The 22,834-nt window shown below is 41.5% G+C and overlaps 1 protein-coding gene across 1 annotated transcript in view; it reads left to right on the top strand.

Annotated features, from left to right (window-relative positions):
* SMC5 (structural maintenance of chromosomes 5) overlaps positions 1–22,834 on the top strand; it is a 515,710-nt gene that overhangs the window by 361,627 nt on the left and 131,249 nt on the right. Inside the window, exon 21 of the mRNA XM_053702514.1 lies at positions 3,791–3,910. Coding sequence (XP_053558489.1) covers positions 3,791–3,910 — 120 coding nt within the window. The remainder of the gene's footprint in view (positions 1–3,790; positions 3,911–22,834) is intronic.

Below are 22,834 nucleotides of genomic sequence, written 5' to 3'. Positions count from 1 at the left end.
CGGACGCGATCCCCTTTGCTCGTTTTCACATGAGACCTCTACAGCTTTGCATGCTGAATCAATGGTGTCGGGATTATACAAAGATATCACAATTAATATCCTTGAATCCCAATGTACGACACTCTCTGACATGGTGGATAGATCACCATCGTTTGGTTCAAGGGGCCTCTTTTGTTCGGCCAACCTGGACTGTGATCTCAACAGATGCGAGTCTTTCAGGTTGGGGAGCTGTTTGGGGATCTCTGACAGCACAAGGGGTTTGGAAATCTCAAGAGGCGAGATTACCAATAAATATTTTAGAACTCCGTGCAATTCTCAGGGCTCTTCAGTTTTGGCCTCTGCTAAAGAGAGAACCATTCATTTGTTTTCAGACAGACAATATCACAACTGTGGCTTATGTCAATCATCAGGGTGGGACTCACAGTCCCCAAGCTATGAAAGAAGTATCTCAGATACTTGTTTGGGTGGAATCCTGCTTCTGTCTAATCTCTGTGGTGCATATCCCAGGTGTAGACAATTGGGAGGCGGATTATCTCAGCCGCCAGACTTTACATCCAGGGGAGTGGTCTCTCCATCCAGATGTGTTTTCTCAGATTGTTCAGATGTGGGGTCTTCCTGAGAGATCTCATGGCCTCTCATCTAAATAAGAAACTTCCCAGATACCTGTCCAGGTCCAGGGATGTTCAGGCGGAAGCAGTGGATGCACTGACACTTCCTTGGTGTTATCATCCTGCTTACATCTTCCCGCCTCTAGTTCTCCTTCCAAGAGTGATCTCCAAGTCTTTTGTGTTGCTGGTGGCTCCAGCATGGCCACACAGGTTTTGGTATGCGGATCTGGTGCGGATGTCCAGTTGCCCGCCTTGGCCACTTCCGTTACGGCCGGACCTACTATCTCAAGGTCCGTTTTTCCATCAGGATCTCAAATCATTAAATTTGAAGGTGTGGAAATTGAACGCTTAGTTCTAAGTCATAGAGGTTTCTCTGACTCAGTGATTAATACTATGTTACAAGCTCGTAAATCTGTCTCTAGAAAGATTTATTATAGAGTTTGGAAGACTTACATTTCATGGTGTTCTTCTCATAAATTATCCTGGCATTCTTTTAGAATTCCTAGAATTTTACAGTTCCTTCAGGATGGTTTGGATAAGGGTTTGTCTGCAAGTTCCTTGAAAGGACAAATCTCTGCTCTTTCTGCTTTATTTCACAGAAAGATTGCTATACTTCCTGATATTCACTGTTTTGTACAGGCTTTAGTTCGTATTAAGCTTGTCATTAAATCCATTTCTCCTCCTTGGAGTCTTAATTTGGTTCTGAAGGCGTTACAGGCTCCTCCATTTGATCCTATGCATTCTTTGGACATTAAACTACTTTCCTGGAAAGTGTTGTTCCTTTTGGCTATCTCTTCTGCTAGAAGAGTTTCTGAGCTTTCTGCTCTTTCTTGTGAGTCTCCTTTTCTGATTTTTTTTCATCAGGATAAGGCAGTTTTGCAAACTTCTTTTCAATTTTTACCTAAGGTTGTGAATTCTAACAACATTAGTAGAGAAATTGTTGTCCCTTCCTTATGTCCTAATCCTAAGAATTCTTTGGAGAGATCCTTACATTCTTTGGATGTGGTAAGAGCTTTGAAATATTATGTGGAAGCTACTAAAGATTTTAGGAAGACTTCCAGTCTATTTGTTTTATTTTCTGGTCCTAGGAAAGGTCAGAAGGCTTCTGCTAGTTCCTTGGCTTCTTGGTTGAAACTTTTGATTCATCAAGTTTATTTGGAGTCGGGTCAGGCTCCGCCTCAGAGAATTACAGCTCATTCTACTAGATCAGTTTCCACTTCGTGGGCTTTTAAGAATGAAGCTTCAGTTGATCAGATTTGCAAAGCGGCGACTTGGTCCTCTTTGCATACATTTACTAAATTCTACCGTTTTGATGTATTTGCTTCTTCGGAAGCAGTTTTTGGTAGAAAAGTTCTTCAGGCAGCTGTTTCAGTTTGATTCTTCTGCTTTTGATTTAAGTTTTTTTCTTTCAAGATGAAATAAACTTATTTTTGTTTTGGGTTGTGGATTAATTTTTTCAGCGGAATATGGCTGTTTTTATTTTTATTCCCTCCCTCTCTAGTGACTCTTGAGTGGAAGACTCCACATCTTGGGTATTGATATCCCATATGTCACTAGCTCATGGACTCTTGCCAATTACATGAAAGAAAACATAATTTATTTAAGAACTTACCTGATAAATTAATTTCTTTCATATTGGCAAGAGTCCATGAGGCCCACCCTTTTTATGGTGGTTATGATTTTTTTGTATAAAGCACAATTATTTCCAAATTTCCTTTGTTGATGCTTTCTACTCCTTTCTTTATCACCCCACTGCTTGGCTATTCGTTAAACTGAATTGTGGGTGTGGTGAGGGGTGTATTTATAGGCATTTTGAGGTTTGGGAAACTTTGCCCCTCCTGGTAGGATTGTATATCCCATATGTCACTAGCTCATGGACTCTTGCCAATATAAAAGAAATTAATTTATCAGGTAAGTTCTTACATAAATTGTTTTTTTGATTTTTCATCAGGATAAAGCTGTTCTCTGGACTAAATATTATTTTCTCCTGAAGGTAGTGTCTTTAGAAAATATTAATCTGGAGATTGTTTTTCCTTTTCTGTGCCTAAATCCTTCAAACGCTAAGGAATGCCTACTACATAATTTGGATGTAGTCAAAGCCTTAAAATTTTATCTTCAGGCTGTTAAAGATTTTAGACAGACTTCTAGCTTATTTGTCCACTTTTCGTGTCCCAGAAAGGGACAAAAGGCTACAATGGTGGCCTTGGCATCATGTCTGAAGTGTAACTGCTCATTCTACGTATATACTACTTGAGCCTTCAAAAATGAAGCCTCCTTGGAACAGATTTGCAAGGCAGCATCTTCTCTCTATAATTCTTTTTTTCTTTTTTTTTTTTTATTTTACCATTTTGATATTTATACTTCTTCTGAAGCTGCTTTGCAGGAAAGTCCTTCAGACCGCAGTGTCAGGCAAATATTTGCACCTCTTAATCCTGCTTTCTGTCTTTCCTACCTTTTTTGTCTCTCTCTTTTCTGGTAGGCTATAGGTAAACTAAGTGGGGAGAAGAGGTGGGAGGGAGGGATTAAAGCTTTTGTGAGGGTTCTTGACCTGCTCCTAGTGACAGGAAATAAATCCCACGTTATGGACACCTATAGACTCATCATCCTGAAAGAAAGAAATCTATCGGTAAATATACATTTTGTTTTCCTTTCATTTTTAATCTTTATCATTATTATAGTAAATATGGTTTATATATGTAAACTGCCAACTACTACTACATAATAAGATCTGCATACTATTAGCTGCACTCTCATATTTACTGATGCAAATAAGCTAGCTGTCCATCTTCTACTGACAGACTTCTGTATCATTCTGATGTGCTGTCACCATGTCTGTCTGTTAAGCACATATTAAAAGTATGTGAGAACTGCATTTTTAGCTTAAATGTCGAAGCTGATATTCACATTTTGCCACTGCAAAGTTACTATTGGAAACACTTGCCTTTTGCTTGTTTGTATTTATTATTCTATTTAATTTCTTTCAGTAGTGTATATCCGAACTCATTTTATGTTGTTACATAATTAATTTCTTCCATATACAGAGAAGAATACAACAATATACAAGTAAATTTGCTACTCCACCTACTATTCAGGCTGCTAATCATACTTAGTACACATGATATATACTGTTGTTTGCTAAACAATATGCTACTAATTTAAAACTGTAAATTGTTTTTTTTTAGGTCAAAGAAAAATGGCTCAATCCTTTAAAGCAGTTAGTAGAAAAAATCAATGAACAGTTTAGTAGTTTCTTCAGTTCCATGCAGTGTGTCGGTGAAGTGGATCTTCATACTGAAAATGAGGTAAGTTTTAATAATAGAGACTTGGCTTCTGTTTTGATTGGCCCGATTGTTTTATAGGGAACTGCAGAACTGTTATGTAACCACTTCTTAAATATTAAATGCTAAATAATATAGCATAGAAAACCACTGTATCAAACAATTTAATCTCTAATTTTATTACAGAACAGAGACTCAGATTTTGCTTTTACTACTATATGCAGCTTTTGAAATTAGTATGTAAGTCAAAGAATAATAACAGTGAAACACAGAGAAAAGAGCACAAAGTAAGTGGCCAATTTGAGGGCACTTAATGTTGTTGCTGAGGAAAATAGACAATAGGAATGTCCATAAAATATTTTGTTTGTTTTTAAACTATTTTATTTACACACACTCTCTTTTGTCTATTTTTCTGTTTGCTCTAAGGTTTCTTTTGCTACACCAGTTCCACACTCTTCCCCTCATATCTCTTCCTTTCCGCAGCTTTCCTCATCAGTTACCAGTGCACAGCTATCAGCAATTCCACTAACCATTCCTCCTCTTATTGTCTTTCTACTGCTTGCTATAGTGGGTGCGCTTTCAACCTTCTCTCTGTTCCAATGCACAACCACTTAATGGATGACTGCTTCTTTCCCTCTTCTCATGCCAGCTTTGACTGCCTTCTCCTTCCTGTCAGCTCCCATCTTATTATTATTATTTGCTGTAGTGGCTACATTTTCAACACACCTCGTATTATTGTGCTTCGCAGATATTGCTCTTTTTACAAATTAAAGGTTTATGGCAACATATACATACACCACTAGCTAAAAGATTTTATCTCACTGAAGGCGCAAATGAAGGTTAGCATTTTTTCTTTTAGACATAACGCTATTGCACACTTGATAGACTACAGTATAGTGCAAATATAACTTTTATATGCACTGTGAAACAAAGAAGATTACTGTGACTCACTTTTATTGCAGTGGTCTGGGACTGAGCCCACAATCTCTGCGGTACGAATATATATAGAAAGAGAGAGAGATTAATTAAAGTGTCTTACTTCACTGTGTCTCAACAAGAGACCACTCACCAATAGTGAAGTTCAAAACTTTGTTGAATCCACCATTTCTTATGACAATAGGCCAAGAAAGTGCATTGAAAATGGAAGATCTCACTGCTTTATCCCCTGGAGGTTCAGCCAACAACCAATATGTACGCTTGCAGCTTACATGCATGAAAACCACACCCCAATCTTGCAATCCCAATTTCTAAAAAAAAAAAAAGTAACGCCTCAAAACCTATCTGCTCTTCAGACCTTCCTCAGATGATGAAAAGTTTTTCCATTTTCCTGCGAGAGATATAAAACCAAATTAAGGGGGGGCGGAGCCAGCGCTCAATGGAAGCAGCTGCACTGTAAGTGAGCTCGAAGCAGCTGCACTGTAAGTGAGCTCCTGCTCCTACGCCATGAAAAAGCTTTAATTCTTATACTTTGCAAGATTGTACTAGTAGACATCAACAGCGGATTTCAGCCTGATCATACTGGCGCCCAGAAATCGGCAGTATGCAGCCTTTCAGGAGCAGGAGAGGCCGAACATGCAGATCAGGATAACGGCTAAGAGATGGCAAGAGCCATCTTGACCGCACGCCTGCATTCAGTGAAACTGAGATTGTAAGAACACAGCGCTACACAAACATCAATAGCAGATCTCACTCAGGGGCTAACCACAATGCAAGGTGAGCGATGTAGCAGAGCAGCATTATAAGAGAAACTCAGATGTTAAAAGCCACATCTGGTAATCCAGATGCAGGCGCCATTTTAGCCACGCAACAGCATATCCCCAGACTGTGATGTAAAGCTCCTGAAACTCGGGTAAGCCTCAAAACAAGCTATTAAGGCACACGCAAGGGCACAGATTACCTATACCACACAGACCACTTTAAAATAAAGGGCTAAATCCTCCCCTTAGGAGAGATGATAACTTCTCTCACATCACAACTGGCCTGCAGGGTAGGAGTCGTTTAAAAGAAAAAACTTTACCGCATACTGTGAGATCCTACTCGGGGGGGGGGGGGGGGGGGGGGGAATCAGCTGGTCATAGTAATCTCAGGCACTATCACTCACCGGACAAGGGGCCAGAAAATACTCTTACTATCACTTGATCCCTCCAGACAGAGGAACCTAGAGCACTCCTTTAAAGGGGAAATCTTCACTCAAGCACTCGCAACATATGTCGATTGGGCTCTGGTGGGTCCTCATGAAGCAATATTGACATTCCCTAAGCTGAGCTCTCCTTCGATGTCCTGACATAACTAGCAAACTGGGCTAGGCCTTATTCACCTTACACACTATGAAGCGATAATTAAAACTGTACAGCATTTTTTTTATCGCTAAAAGTAAGGGATACTACTTACACATAAAGCCCTTCTCTACAAAATCACAAGTTTGTCCACAATTATTCCTTGACTTTTCTCAGTATTGAAACCCTGTGGTAGAAAGGACCCACACCATCTGCGCCACTGACTCATATGCAATGTCTCCTAAAAGACTATTGAAGAGGGAAGCCCAAGCAAAAAATACCCCGTCTAATATGCCCTTTGTGAATAACTACTTTAAGTCTCTGGACTCACACACCACTAAGAATCAGAAACAAGTAACTGCAAAACCGAGAGACCACTCACCCTCTTCGGAGTCAGAAGAGGACTCTGTAGCGGACATAATTACCATACCTAAAGCACTATTCCAATCACTGCCGTCTAAACAGGACTTCTCCTCCTTGATTGTACAAGTCAAACAATGTATAAGAGAAGAAATTTCAGAGATTAAAAAAAACCTGACAGACTTGGGGACTAGGGTGGAGAAGGTGGAAACTGATCAAGAAGCGCACTCCGCAGCAATGACGGCAGTATACACACATATCCATAAACAGGATGAAACTATCCAAAGCCTGGAAAATAAACTTGATGACATGGAGAGTAGGAGACACTATCAGGATCAGGGGTGTGCCTGAACAAGTTGAGCCTTCTGATTTGGATCAATATCTCCAAGGCTTATTTAAATATCTCAAAGGAGATGACAACATGGAACCCATCCAGATAGAGTACACAGGGCATTGCGCCCTAAACCTCTAGAATCACAACCGCCTAGAGATGTTATAGCCAAGATAATCAGCTACGCAGAAAAAGAAGACATAATGCAAAAAGCCAGGCAAAAGAGATCCATTACCTTTGAAAATGTGGACTTGCAAATACACACAGATCCCTCAGCTAGAACTCTCCTAAAGAGAAAGGAGCTGAGTCCGCTTTATTGAGAAGTCAAAGTATCCCATATAGATGGGGGTTCCCCTTTCATCTTCTCATGTCATGGAAGGGCAGGAGAATAATATGCAAGTCACCAGCAGACATCTCGGAAACCTGCATGAAACTTCACATCCAGGAACCAGTGATGGAAGAAGCTTAACCAGAACAGGAGGATTCAAGAATCCAGGACATTCTTCCACCTCTGCCTCAAAGATCTGACTGGCAAAAATCTCAAACCAGGAGGTCCAGAAAGTCAACAGAGAAATCTTCTTCTTCAAAGGAAGCGACTTGATGGACATACTGTTTTCTGTTGCTGGACCTTTTAAGTTTTGTTTCTAGTGATCGCCAAGATTAGAGGTGGTAATGGAGATGGTTGGAAATCCAAATCCCCTTGTGGCCCCTGCAGACAAGGCCCGGGACTGGTAATGGTTAAGCCCATGAATGAAAGTTGATCTTATTGATGTTACTAACGGCTAGATTTAGAGTTTTGTCGGTAAAGACCCGCGTAGCTAACGCTGCTTTTTTCTCCAGCGCACCCTTAAGACAACTCTGGTATTTAGAGTTGTCTGAGTTGGCTGCGTTAGGCTCAGAAAATGGAGCATTGAGCATAATTTACCTTCCCTTCAACTTCAATACCAGCGTTGCCTACGTTAGCGGTAAGCTGGCAAAACGTGATCGTGCACGATATCCCCATAGGATACAATGGGGCTGAGCTGGCTGAAAAAAAAAAACCTAACACCTGCAAAAAAGCAGCGTTCAGCTCCTAACGCAGCCCCATTGTTTCCTATGAGGAAACACACTCTAAGTCTGCACCTAACACCCTAACATGAACCCAGAGTCTAAACACCCCTAACCTTATACTTATTAACCCCTAATCTGCCGCCCCCGCTATCGCTGACACATGCATTATATTATTAACCCCTAATCTGCCGCTCCGAACACCGCTGCAACCTACATTATCCCTATGAACCCCTAATCTGCTGCCCCTAACATCGCCGACACCTATATTATATTTATTACCCCCTAATCTGCCCCCCCACATCGCCGCTACCTTACCTACACTTATTAACCCCTAATCTGCCGACCGGACCTCGTCGCCACTATAATAAATGTATTAACCCCTAAACCGCCGCACTCCCGCCTCGCAAACACTATAATAAATTTTATTAACCCCTAATCTGCCCTCCCTAACATCGTCGCCACCTACCTACAATTTAGATACAGCATGAAATTTTAAACACCTTTCCAATTTTATATTATCAATGTTGCTTTGTTCTTTTGGTTTGCTTTGTTAAAGGGTAATACTAGTTAAGCTCAGGAGCATGCACGTCTTTAGCCATCTAGCAGCTATGCTTGCAGCAATCTTTATAGCAATGTTTTAAATATGTTTCCTCCTTAATATAAGGAGAGTCCATGGCATCATCCCTTACTGTTGGGAAATACTGAACCTGGCCACCAGGATGAGGCAAAGACACCCGAGCCAAAGGCTTAAATACCTCTCCCACTTCCCCCAGTCATTCTTTGCCTTTCGTCACAGGAGGATAGCAGAGAAGTGTCAGAAGGTTGCAAAGTAGTTTCTTAGGAAGGGTATCTGCCCTTCGATATGGGACTGGAGTTTTAAGTAGTCTTGTCAGTCTCTCAGTGAGAGCATTGATGAAAGTTAGAGTCTGGAGATGCAGGGAGAGTCTTTCTGCGAACCCATCCAGACTGCCTGCTAACAGCTCCGAAGCAATCAGTGTTGACGAGTTTCACTGCCCACTTGTTTTTTCACTCAAGTCCATGTCAGGAGCGATGCTACAAGACTGGGTGATAGGACTAAAGAATTATTTCGTAGAGACCTTCTGGATCTTTAAACTGGGAACTAGGTATCCTAGAGGTTTTAATTCTACTTATGACATCATGAATCACTATATTAATATTAATCTAATTCTGATGTTTTGTATAATATTTATGTCAATCTCTATTTTCTGAAAATGATTAAACTGCTATATATGAATCTCTCTTTACATTCAAACAGTGTTAAACAATTCTTAATCTTTAATATTTGGTCCATTTATAGTTAAGCTGCTCTACTTGTATATAAATTTGATTCAATTAATATCGCCATTTAGATAGTTTGTTCATTTAAGCTGACATTTTTCATAGATATATTATGTGTTCTATATTTAAAGTCTTAAATCGTGTAGAGGATATCGCATATTCTTATATTCTCCAATGGTTATGGTTTTAGCCCTCAAGATGTATATGCCCTTTTAATCTTATAATTGAGTCTTAACTTCCATTGTCCTTTTTCTTTTCTTCTTTTTCCTATAGCCCGGCTGTTTAAAGTGTACACTTTTCAAGCGCTAATATGCTTTGGAGTCTGCATACCTGTCTTACAGATTGGGACATATATATAATTAAGACTCAGTGAACTAAATGTATCTAAATATCTTTTCATGTACCTTTGCTTCACATGACATTGTATACATATATTATATATTTTTAATTAAGCCTATTGGAAAGAAAAACATTACCATTTTATATATACAGATGCAGATTGAGCAGATATGTGATCTTGTTCCTCATTTTATGTTATAAAGTGACATAGCATTATGCTCTCCCTTTTAGTCTTTGTGTTAAAATACACTGAACAGTATGTCATAACTATCTTTAGCAAGGCACCTTGACAGCCTGATGATTCTATGCTGTTATCTTGTATTTCTTTCATGTAATTAGCAAGAGTCCATGAGCTAGTGACGTATGGGATATACATTCCTACCAGGAGGGGCAAAGTTTCCCAAACCTCAAAATGCCTATAAATACACCCCTCACCACACCCACAAATCAGTTTTACAAACTTTGCCTCCTGTGGAGGTGGTGAAGTAAGTTTGTGCTAGATTCTACGTTGATATGCGCTCCGCAGCAGGTTGGAGCCCGGTTTTCCTCTCAGCGTGCAGTGAATGTCAGAGGGATGTGAAGAGAGTATTGCCTATTTGAATTCAATGATCTCCTTCTACGGGGTCTATTTCATAGGTTCTCTGTTATCGGTCGTAGAGATTCATCTCTTACCTCCCTTTTCAGATCGACGATATACTCTTATATATACCATTACCTCTACTGATTCTCGTTTCAGTACTGGTTTGGCTTTCTACTACATGTAGATGAGTGTCCTGGGGTAAGTAAGTCTTATTTTCTGTGACACTCTAAGCTATGGTTGGGCACTTTTATATAAAGTTCTAAATATATGTGTTTAAACATTTATTTGCCTTGATTCAGGATGTTCAACGTTCCTTATTTTTAGACAGTCAGTTTCATATTTGGGATAATGCATATGAATAAATCAATTTTTTCTTACCTTAAAATTTGACTTTTTTTCCTGTGGGCTGTTAGGCTCGCGGGGGCTGAAAAATGCTTCATTTTATTGCGTCATTCTTGGCGCGGACTTTCTTGGCGCAAAATTTTTCTTGTCATTTCCGACGTCATACGTGTCGCCGGAAGTTGCGTCATTTTTTTGACGTTTTTGCGCCAAAAAATGTTGGCGTTACCGGATGTGGCCAAAAGCATTTAGGCGCCAATTAATGTGGGCGGTTTTTTTGGCGCTAAAAAATTTGAGCGTCATTGTTGTCTCCACAATATTTAAAGTCTCATTATTTATTGCTTCTGGTTGCTAGAAGCTTGTTCATTGGCATTTTTTTCCCATTCCTGAAACTGTCATTTAAGGAATTTGATCAATTTTGCTTTATATGTTGTTTTTTCTATTACATATTGCAAGATGTCTCAGATGGACTCTGAATCAGAAGCCACTTCTGGAAAAACGCTTAACCGAGTTTCAGTTCTACCAAAGCTAAGTTCATTTATTTTAAATGTTATAAATGTTTATCTTTAGCTATGGTTTGTAATAAGTTATTCTGTTATACTTTTACATGCGGAATCCATTAGTATTTATGCTTTATATATTTTCTTTTCTTACAAGAAATATTTAGAAGACTTATAAGAGATATTTTTCTGATTCTATGTCAAAGGCTTTGTCTGACTTCGTGCCTTCTAATAAAATTTTTAGGTCTTTTTCACTTTTTTTAATTATTGAAGTTTCAAATGACCAACAACATACTGATTTATCCTTCTCTGATGATGTTTTTTTCTCTTTCAGAAATTTTCTTCATCAGATATTGACACTAACAAATCTACTTTTTTATTATTTTTCTATTATTAAAGTACATTTGTTCTTTGTTGAAAAGGTGTTGATTATTTTGGATATTAAGGTAACTAGTTCTTTAAGACTAGCTGACATTATTTCTGCCTATTTATTTCTTCTGTGTTTTCAGAGGTTTTCTTTCCAATTCCCTATACTAGGGAATGGAATAGGCTGAGAATTTTCTTTTATTCCTTCTTCAAAGGTTTTAAACTATATTCTTTGCCAGCAGTTAAACTCAATTTGGAGGGTTCTCCAATTTATTGGGGCTATCTCTAATTCTACTAATTATGCTATTGTTTCTATAGCAAAATAGTATTTATTTTCCTTTAGATAGTTGTATCTTATTTATGGAAAATTATTTAGTTTCAGGTACTTTTCTTGGTCCTGTGATTTATTTGGATATTGCAATTGCTTCATTTTCTCTGTTTACTTTAAGATCAAGTATCAGATTATGATTTATTTTTTGTTAAAGGGACAACTTTTACTAGACTAGGTGCTGTTGCATTTGTCTTGTTGTTTTGCATTTATTGATTATGCAAGTCCACTGTATTGGCTGGTCCTTTAAACTGGACTATCATGCTAATAATTTCATTTGTGTCTTCATTTTATTGAATATTTTCGCAAATGAGGGTTAATCTATGTCTTTAGCTTTTTTAGCTAGAAGAATTTTGTGATTTTTTAAAAAAAAATAATAATAAATAAAATCCATATTTCTTTGTTCTAAGATAATCAATTATTTGTTTTATAATTGGATTCAATTCTTAACTGTTACTCTGGGCTTCAAGGTTGAGTTCTAAGACTAAAACTTTAAGCTTATACTGGTTTGGTTGTTCTTATTAAGGAACGAATTCCTGAGTTCTTTCCCAAGTAACATGTCTATAATTGGAGTTCGAAATCAGCTCCCTAATTTTGCGATGTACGTGCCGTATTCCAGCTTGGCTGTTAAGGGGCAAGTTAAGGTTTCTTTGAAATTTATTTTGTCCAAATTTCTTTGATTTTATTCCAGTAAGGCTAACACTTTCTTTAACTGTGTTTCTGTCCTATATATTTTGGGTACTGTTGAAGCATGGCTGGGCACCCATGGGGTTCAAGCGCTGCTCAGACCTGGAATCTTCTGGGGTATTTCTTCCAGTTCCTTTTGAGGAACCGGGTTTTGGAGTTTTATTCAAACTATTTTGCTTTTTTATTAGCATTATTTGTTTTCATTAGATACAATAAATGCATATTTTCATTTTTCTGTTTTCATTCAGATTATTTTCTGAGGATGCGGAATCTCATATGATTCACTTACTCTTCAGGACATAGTTAGAGGATCTTCTTTTCAAAAGCTCTTGATTCCTCACACAAGGGTAACCTTTTTTTAGGTTTCCAGATAGTTTGTGTCACTGTCCTTGTCTCTATCAGACAAGGGATAATGTTATTGGGTTCCGTCTATCGGTACCTTTAGTTTCTATTATTTCCTTCAGTTGCTATATATGCATAGAAGTTTTAGGTCTTATGGCCACAGCATTGGATTCAATTCCCTTTGCTCATTTTCACTAGAAAGAACCTTTCCAGTCTTTTATAAGTGTTGTTTCTTCAAGAACATGGTTGGAGGATCAATTTACCAAAAAGTTTGTTTGATTCCTCAAGCAAGGGTAACCTTTTTAGGTTTCCTGATAGATTCAGTGTTCTTGATTCTGTCTCTGACGGACAAGAGGCGTCTGAAATTGGTTTCAGCTTATCGAAACCTTCAGTCTCAATCTTTCCCTTCGGTAGCCTTATGCATGGAAATTCTAGGTCTTATGACTGCTGCATTGGATGCGATCCCCTTTGCTCGTTTTCACATGCGACCTCTTCAGCTCTGTATGCTGAACCAGTGGTGCAGGGATTATACAAAGATATCTCAATTAATATCTTTAAAACCGATTGTTCGACACTCTCTGACGTGGTGGACAGACCACCATCGTTTAGTTCAGGGGGCTTATTTTTGTTCTTCCAACCTAGTCTGTGATCTCAACAGATGCAAGTCTGACAGGTTGGGGAGCTGTATGGGGGTTTCTGACAGCACAAGGGGTTTGGGAATCTCAGGAGGCAAGATTACCAATCAACATTTTTGGAACTCCGTGCAATTTTCAGAGCTCTTCAGTCGTGGCCTCTTCTAAAGAGAGAGTCGTTCATTTGTTTCTAGACGGACGATGTCACAACCGTGGCATATGTCAATCATCAAGGAGGAACTCACAGTCCTCTGGCTATGAAAGAAGTCTCTCGAATACTTGTATGGGCGGAATCCAGCTCCTGTCTAATTTCTGCGGTTCATATCCTAGGTATAGACAATTGGGAAGCGGATTATCTCAGTCGCCAAACGCTACATCCGGGCGAATGGTTTCTTCACCCAGAGGTATTTCTTCAGATTGTTCAAATATGGGGACTTCCAGAAATAGATCTGATGGCTTCTCATCTAAACAAGAAGCTTCCCAGGTATCTGTCCAGATCCAGGGATCCTCAGGCGGAAGCAGTGGATGCATTGTCACTTCCTTGGAAGTATCATCCTGCTTAGATCTTTCCGCCTATAGTTCTTTTTCCAAGATTCTAAAGGAACGTTCGTTTATTCTGCTGGTGGCTCCAGCATGGCCTCACAGGTTTTGGTATGCGGATCTTGTCCGGATGGCCACTTGCCAACCGTGGACTCTTCCGTTAAGACCAGACCTTCTATCGCAAAGTCCTTTTTTCCATCAGGTTCTCAAATCCTTAAATTTGAAGGTATGGAGATTGAACGCTTGATTCTCAGTCATAGAGGTTTCTCTGACTCTGTGATTAATACTATGTTACAGGCTCGTAAAACTGTATCTAGGAAGATATATTATCGAGTCTGGAAGATTTACATTTCTTGGTGTTTTTCTCATCATTTTTCTTGGCATTCTTTTAGAATTCCTAGAATTTTACAGTTCTTCAGGATGGTTTGGATAAGGTTTGTCTGCAGGTTCCTTGAAAGGTCAAATCTCTGCTCTTTCTGTTCTTTTTCACAGAAAGATTGCTAGTCTTCCTGATATTCATTGTTTTGTACAAGCTTTGGCTCGTATAAAACCTGTTAAGTCAATCTCTCCTCCTTGGAGTTTGAATTTGGTTCTGGGGGCTCTTCAAGCTCCTCCGTTTGAACCTATGCATTCGCTGGACATTAAATTACTTTCTTGGAAAGTTTTGTTTCTTTTGGCCATCTCTTCTGCTAGAAGAGTTTCTGAATTATCTGCTCTTTCTTGTGAGTCTCCTTTTCTGATTTTTCATCAGGATAAGTCGGTGTTGCGAACTTCTTTTAAATTTTTACCTAAGGTTGTGAATTCTAACAACATTAGTAGAGAAATTGTGGTTCCTTCATTGTGTCCTAATCCTAAGAATTCTAAGGAAAAGTCGTTGCATTCTTTGGATGTAGTTAGAGCTTTGAAATATTATGTTGAAGCTACTAAGGATTTCCGAAAGACTTCTAGTCTATTTGTTATCTTTTCCGGTTCTAGGAAAGGTCAGAAGGCTTCTGCCATTTCTTTGGCATCTTGGTTGAAATCTTTAATTCATCATGCTTATGTCGAGTCGGGTAAAACTCCGCCTCAAAGGATTACAGCTCATTCTACTAGTTCAGTTTCTACTTCCTGGGCGTTTTGGAATGATGCTTCGGTTGATCAGATTTGCAAAGCAGCAACTTGGTCTTCTTTGCATATTTTTACTAAATTCTACCATTTTGATGTGTTTTCTTCTTCTGAAGCAATTTTTGGTAGTAAAGTACTTCAGGCAGCTGTTTCAGTTTGATTCTTCTGCTTATAATTTCAGTTTTTTTCATTATAAGATTTAAACTTTATTTTGGGTGTGGATTATTTTCAGCGGAATTGGCTGTCTTTATTTTATCCCTCCCTCTCTAGTGACTCTTGCGTGGAAGATCCACATCTTGGGTAGTCATTATCCCATACGTCACTAGCTCATGGACTCTTGCTAATTACATGAAAGAAAACATAATTTATGTAAGAACTTACCTGATAAATTCATTTCTTTCATATTAGCAAGAGACCATGAGGCCCACCCTTTTTTGTGGTGGTTATGATTTTTTTGTATAAAGCACAATTATTCCAATTCCTTATTTTTTATGCTTTCGCACTTTTTTTCTTATCACCCCACTTCTTGGCTATTCGTTAAACTGATTTGTGGGTGTGGTGAGGGGTGTATTTATAGGCATTTTGAGGTTTGGGAAACTTTGCCCCTCCTGGTAGGAATGTATATCCCATACGTCACTAGCTCATGGACTCTTGCTAATATGAAAGAAATGAATTTATCAGGTAAATTCTTACATAAATTATGTTTTTTTCTTATATCTATTGTGAGATGAGCTGTAGTATGCAGTGAATGTATTTTCAAGTGTGCGCTCTATCATAACATATATATTCCTCCTTTTAGGTATCAGGTGTAATTGAAGTTTGATACAGGTGTTATTAATTGATTCACTAATAAATAACTAGCGAGCGTCCATTCCCAGTTAGTTGTGAGTACGGGGCAATCCCAAAACGGGTCCTTTGCTGGGATGTGTGTCGCTCTCATTCTGTGTTTTTAATCTTTTTGTATGCTGTTTTCCATCTTAATGGGAGGAGAGTCCACTGCTTCATTCATTACTTGTTTGAATTAATAACCTGGCCACCAGGAGGAGGCAAAGACACCCCAGCCAAAGGCTTAAATACCTCCCCCACTCCACTCATCCCCTAGTCATTCTTTGCCTTTCGTCGCAGGAGGTTGGTAGAGAAGTGTCGGAAGATTCGGAGTAGTCTCTTATGGAGGGTAGTACTCTTCGAAATGAGACTAGAGTTTTAAGTAGTCCTGTCAGTCCAGTCTCTCAGTGAGAGCATGGGTGAGAGAGTCCAGAGATGCAGGAAGAGTCTTTCTGCGAAACCATCCCGACTCAGATTAACAGCTCCTTAAGCAATCGGCGTTGACAAGTTTTTTTTGCCTGCTTTATACACTCAAGTCCATGTCAGGAGTGATGCTACTAACCTGTCACACTTAAAGAGCCGTGTTCCTGTTCCACTGCATAGATTCTGGTAAGATCGTTTCATTTATACAGATATAACACAAGAAGACAGGGTCACAGTGTGTCTCCTTTTATCTGTATAGAATCAAAGGTTAATATCCCTGGAAAGGGGATTATTGAACGGGGGGGGGGGGATTTATGCATAATATCTTTGTGTTTGATGCTGCGTCATGTGTTAGATGAGGCTCTAGGAATGTGTGAACAGTCAGGTGTAGATCGGCGCTGCCTTTTTTTGGCGCGTTTTTTTTCTCTATAGTGCAGGTGCGGTCCTGCATGGCACTCCTTGTGACCAGGTGTGGCCTCTTCAACTTCCTCTTTCCTGATCGGCAATTGCGGGAGACGTACCGGTTTCTCTGGGGTCCGGGTCAAAGGAGGTGGTGAGTGCCCCGGCCATTGGTTTATAAAGGTGCCATTTAATCTATCCTGTCCGTATTAAAGGTGCAAGCTATGGAGGACTCTGATATGTTAGAGGATACCCCCTCTTTAATTAAACTCATACCTGTGTTTATTGTGAGGGGGTCAGGTTGATCCGCATGCTCAACTGTGTTCCATATGCTTTGATAAGATTGCAATATGTAAAAAGAAGATATTTAGCACTACTGAACTGTCCACCTCTGAGGGTTCTCCGTCCTGTGAGGTGCATTCCCTACATTCATCTCCGATCACACATGCAGCTCCCCAGGGCCCGACTGATCCTCCCGCGGGAGGGGCCTCTTGGCCACCAGATTTCGCTGCCCAGCTGCAAACGGCGGTTTCTGTGGCCTTATATGCCTTACCACGCCTTGCGAAGCACAAGTGAAGGGAAAGACATAGCCTTCCGTCCCAGGGAGTCATCTACTCAGATGTCTCTGATTGTCTGCTGATGACGCCTCCGACTCTTTGGAGGGCGCTCTCTCTGGGACGGAATCGGCGTCTTCTAGACCTCAGGCTGCGGAGGAGCCAGATTTTAAGTTTAAGATGTAGCATTTGCGCTTTTTACTGAAAGAAGTGCTTGCTACGTTGGAGGTTCCAGAGCCGAAACTTCCGGAAGAACCATCACTCTCTAAACTAGATAGGGTTTACGAGGACAGGGTGGTGCCTCAGACCTTCCCAGTTCCCGTGAAGATGGCTTCTATTATTAAGAATGAGTGGGAGAAACTTAGCTTTTCCTTTTCTCCCTCCTACCTCTTTTAAAAAGCTGTTCCATCTCCGGACTCTCAGCTTGAGCTATGGGGGGGCCATTCCTAAGGTGAATGGAGCTATCTCCACGCTCACAAAGCGGATGACTATTCCCCTCGTGGATAGCTCGTCGTTTAAAGAGCCCATGGATAAAAAAATTAGAATCCATGTTGAGGAAGATGTTTCAACTCACAGGATTTGTTTTTCAACCGGCAGCGGCGATCGCTGCGGTGGCAGGAGCGGCTACCTACTGGTGTGACGCACTGTCGGCTATGGTCGAGGTGGAGACTCCCCTCGAAGAGATACAGGGAAAGATTAAGGCCTTAAGGGTAGCCAATTCTTTTAACTGTGATGCTAATATGCAGGTTATTCGCTTGAATGTTTCTCGGTTCTAGCCCGCAGGGCTCTGTGGTTAAAGTCTTGGTCTGCGGACATGACCTCCAAGTCTAGATTACTATCCCTTCCTTTTCAGGGGAAAGTTCAATTTGGTCCAGGGCTGGACTCTGTCATATCCACGGTCACGGGAGGCAAGGGTGCTTTCATTTCACAGAGCAAGAAGAATAAGCCTAAGGGCTCTACTTTTTGTCCTTTTCGTTCGGACAAGTCTCATTGCCAGCAGCCTGCGGCGAAGACCGAACAGTCCAAGGGATATTGGAAGCCAGCTCAATCTTGAAGCCTGTCGAGACAAAGTTAGCATGAAGGGGCGGCCCCCGATCCATCTCTGGATCGCGTAGGGGGGCAGACTATCTGTTCGCAGAGGCTTGGATGCGAGACTTACAGGATCCTTGGGTTCTGGAGGTTAACACCCAGGGTTACAGGATAGGGTTCAAGACTCATCCGCCCAGGGGCAGATTCCTCCTGTCAAACCTATCCTCAAGACCAGAGAAGAGAGACACCTTCCTAGAGTGTGTGAGGGATCTCTCCTCTCTCGGAGTAATCATTCCAGTACCTCTAGCAGGGTCTAGGGTACTATTCAAACCTTTTCATGGTCCCAAAGAAGGAGGGCACGTTCCTTCTGACTCTGGACCTAGAGTGCCTAAACAAGTTTCTATCAGATCGATTTTGCCCCTAGTTCAAGAGGTGCAATTTATGACAATAGAGTTGAAGGATGCTTACCTTCACGTGTCAATCCACAAGGACCACTTCAGGTTCCTAAGATTCACTTTTCTGGACCAACACTTCCAGTTTGTAGCTCTACCATTCGGTCTGGCGACTGCCCCAAGAGTCTTTACGAAGGTTCTGGGAGCGCCACTCGTGGTAGCGAGAGCCAGAGGTATTGCGGTGGCTTCTTATCTGGATGATATCCTGGTTCAGGCTCCGTCCTGCAGTCTTGTGGAGGACCACTCAAGGGCTCTTCTCCTTCGATCCCACAAATGGAAGATAAGAGGGAAAGAGTTCTCTGGTTCCCAGCAACAGGGTTGAGTTCCTGGGTACGATAATAGATTCTATATATATGAAGATATTCTTGACAGATCAGAGACGTTCCAAGATTGCGTCCAGCTGTCTTGTCCTTCAGACCTCTTCAAGGCCATCTGTGGCCAGGTGTATGGAGGTGATCGGGCTCATGGTTTCCAGCATAGATGTCATTCCTTTCGCCAGGTTCCATCTCTAAGACCTCTGCAGTTATGCATATTAAGACAATGGAACGGCGATCACTCAGATCTATCCCAGCAGATTTCTCTGGACAATCGAGTGAGGGAATCCCTCTCTTGGTGGGTCCGGACCGGGACAGCTGTCCCAGGGGACATCCTTCTTGTGACCATCCTGGGAGATTGCGACCACCGATGCAAGTCTATCAGGCTGGGGAGCTGTTTAAGGTGCCAGAAAGGCACATGGCAGGTGGACTCGAGAAGTCAACCCTTCCGATAAATATCTTGGAACTACAAGCAATATTCCTCACTCTGAGGGCTTGGACCCTCTTGGGGTCATCCCGTTTCATCAGATTCCAGCAGGACAACATTACCTTGGTGGCGTACATAAACCATCAGGGTTTAGGCTCCATCCTGCAGTCTCACGGAGGACCTCTCGAGGGCACTTCTTTTTCTCCTTCGATCCCATGGATGGAAGATAAATGAGGGAAATAGTTATCTGGTTCCCTGCAACAGGGTGGAGTTCCTGGGTACGATAATAGATTCCATATCTATCAAGATATTCTTGACAGATCAGAGACGTTCCAAGATCACTCGGATCTATCCCAGCAGATTTCTCTGAACAATCGAGTGAGGGAATCCCTCTCTTGGTGGGTCTGCCCGGGACAGCTGTCCCAGGGGACATCCTTCTTGAGACCCTCCTGGGAGATTGAGACCACTGATGCAAGTCTGTCAGGATGGGGAGCTGTTTAAGGTGCCAGAAAGGCTTGGCCCCTCTTGAGGTTGTTCCATTTCATCAGATTCCAGCTGGACAACATTACCTTGGTGGCATACATAAACCATCAGGGGGGAACGAGAAGCTCCCTAGCTATAAGGGAAGTGTCTAGGATTCAGGAATGGGTGGAGACCCACAACCGTTCTCATCGATCCACATTCCGGGTGTGGACAACTGGGAAGCGGATTTCCTCAGCAGACAATAGTTTCATCCAGGGGAATAGGCTCTCCATCCCGAGGTGTTTGCAGCGATCTGCAACAGATGGGGGAAGCCGGGCTCAACTTCAAGCTACCCAGATACGGGTCGCTGTCCAGGGATCCACAGGCAGAGCTGATAGATGCCTTAGCGGTACCTTGGATGTTCAACCTAATTTACATTTTCCCCCGTTGCCACTTCTTCCTTGAGTTGAGGCCCGCATTACACAGGAGCAAGTTTTGACCATTCTGATTGTGGCCACGGAGGACGTGGTTTGTGGATCTGATGGGAATGTCGTTGTCTCCTCCATGGAGGTTACCCTGTTGCAAAGATCTGCCCGGTTAAGGGTCCTTTTCTCCACCAAAATCTTGATTCTCTGAGACTGACTGCGTGGAGATTGAATGCCTAGTCTTGGCCAAGAGAGGGTTCTCAAAAAGAGTGATTGATACTCTCATTCAGGCCAGGAAACCGGTCACTCGTCTTATCTATCATAAGGTGTGGAGGACCTATTTATCCTGGTGTGAGGAACGTGGATTTCCCTGGCACAAGGTTAGGGTATCTTATTGGGCCTTTAAGTACGAGGCCTCTGTGGAGCAGATTTGTAAGGCGGCTACTTGGTCCTCCTTACATACTTTTGCAAAATTTTACAAATTCGATGTCTTTGCTTCGGCGGAAGCTGTTTTTGGGAGAGAGGTTCTGCAGGCTGTGGCGCCCTCAGTATAGGGTCTGCCTCCTTTTACCCTCCCGTTTTGTTCATTCAGTGTCCTCTTGGGTATTCCCACAAGTAATGAATGAAGTAGTGGACTTTCCTCCCTTTAAGATGGAAAACATAAAGTATGCTTACCTGATAATTTCATTTCCATCTATGGGAGGAGAGTCCACTGCTCCCGTCCGTTTCTCCGGTGGGCGGACCTAAATTAAATTTTATTCTTCTGGCACCATTTATACCCTGATATTTCTCCTGCTGTTACTTGTTCCCTTGGCAGAATGACTGGGGGATGAGGGGAGTGGGGGAGGTAGTTAAGCCTTTGGCTGGGGTGTCTTTGCCTCCTCCTGGTGGCCAGGTTCTTAATTCCCACAAGTAATGAATGAAGCAGTGGACTCTCCTCCCACAGATGGAAATGAAATTATCAGGTAAACGTAATTTGTTTTTGCCCATGTTGGTTATTAGTTTTAAATTGTAAATAAAGTAAGTTAAAGTGAGCCGCTTTTTCGGTTGTTGATGCTACAAGACTGTCACACTTGAGAGGCTGTGTTTCTGTTCCACAGCATAGATTCTGGTAAGATCGTTTAAATTTTTACATATGTTGAAAACGCTAGAAGACAGGGTCACAGTGTGGCTCCCTTTATCTTAATAGAATCATGGCTTAATATCTCCTGAGGGGGATTATTGAACAGTGGGGATTAATCAAATGTGATGCTTTGATTTTTTTTTTTGCTGCTTTTTGTGTGAGACTGTATTGGGCTCATAGGCTGTTTATGTGGCTGGAACGCACAGGTTTTTACTTTCTCTTTGAGTGCTGCGCAGCTTGTAGCTTAGCGTGCTTTTTTTCATAGCAGGGGCCGTCCTGCCTTGCGCACCATGTGACCGGGATTGGTCTCGCTTTAATTTCCTCTTTCCTGACCGAGCTGGCTGTCGGAGAAGATGCTATTTCTCTGTGTTGTCTGGGTCTAGGAGGTGGTGAGTGCCCCAGCCATTGGGAGTATAAAGGTGCTGTTTTTGAGAAATAAAGATAGTTTATTTTCTGTGTCCTGCTGTCATTCGCTTAAGCTATAGAGGATGTTGATATATTAGAGGGTACTCCCTCTATTCCAAATAGTAATACCTGTTTACTGTATATAGTGAGGAGGCTTTGGTATGCCTGCCCTCTCAATTATGTTCCACATGCCTTGACAACGTTATTCGGTCAAAGAAGGTTAACCCTTTTAGTACCACTGATCCGTCCACCTCTGAGTACTCGCCGTCCCGTGAGGTGCATAACCTACATTCATCTCCTTCTTTACACACAGCTTCCCGTAGCACGCTTAATCCTACATCTGGAGGGGGCCTTTTACCACCAGATTTTACTGCACAGTAACAAATGGCGGTTTGAGGCCCTCAGTCCTTTACCTCGCCCTGCTAAACGCAAGCGAAAGGTTAACCATAGCTCCCCTTCCCCCGAGGTCATCATGTAATTTATTGGATTTAACTGCTCTGTCTCAGTTATCCGAGGATGAGTTGCACTCTGAGGCTTCAGAGGATGAACTTTCTGGGACGGAGTCTGCTGCCTCTAAGCCTGGAGGAACCAGCCTTTAGATTTAAGATTGAACACTTACGTTTTCCTCTAAAGGAAGTCCTGTCTACATTAGAGGTTCCAGAGGCCAAGCTGCCTGTCTAATTTAGGAATCAAAGGTTCAACAGAGTTTACGAGGAGAGGGTAGTGACTTTAGCTTTTCCTGTGCCTGTAAAGATGGTGAACATTATTAAGAACGAATGGGACAGAATTGGATCTTCCTTTTCGCCTTCTTCCTTTAAAAAATTATTCCCGGTCCCGGACTCTCAATTGGAGTTGTGGGGTTCCGTCTCTAAGGTGGATGGCGCTATCTCCACGCTTGCCAAACGCACTACTTTCCCACTTGAGGATAGCTCGTCGTTCAGAGAGCCGATGGATAAAAAGATGGAAACTCTTCTAAGAAAGATGTTTCAACATACAGGATATTTGTTTCAACCTAGATTTTGATGGGATATAGCGCC

The sequence above is a fragment of the Bombina bombina genome, chromosome 2 (genome assembly GCF_027579735.1).
Source record: "Bombina bombina isolate aBomBom1 chromosome 2, aBomBom1.pri, whole genome shotgun sequence".
NCBI classification, from domain to species: Eukaryota; Metazoa; Chordata; class Amphibia; order Anura; family Bombinatoridae; genus Bombina; species Bombina bombina.
This window is presented reverse-complemented; position numbering and strand designations above follow the sequence as displayed.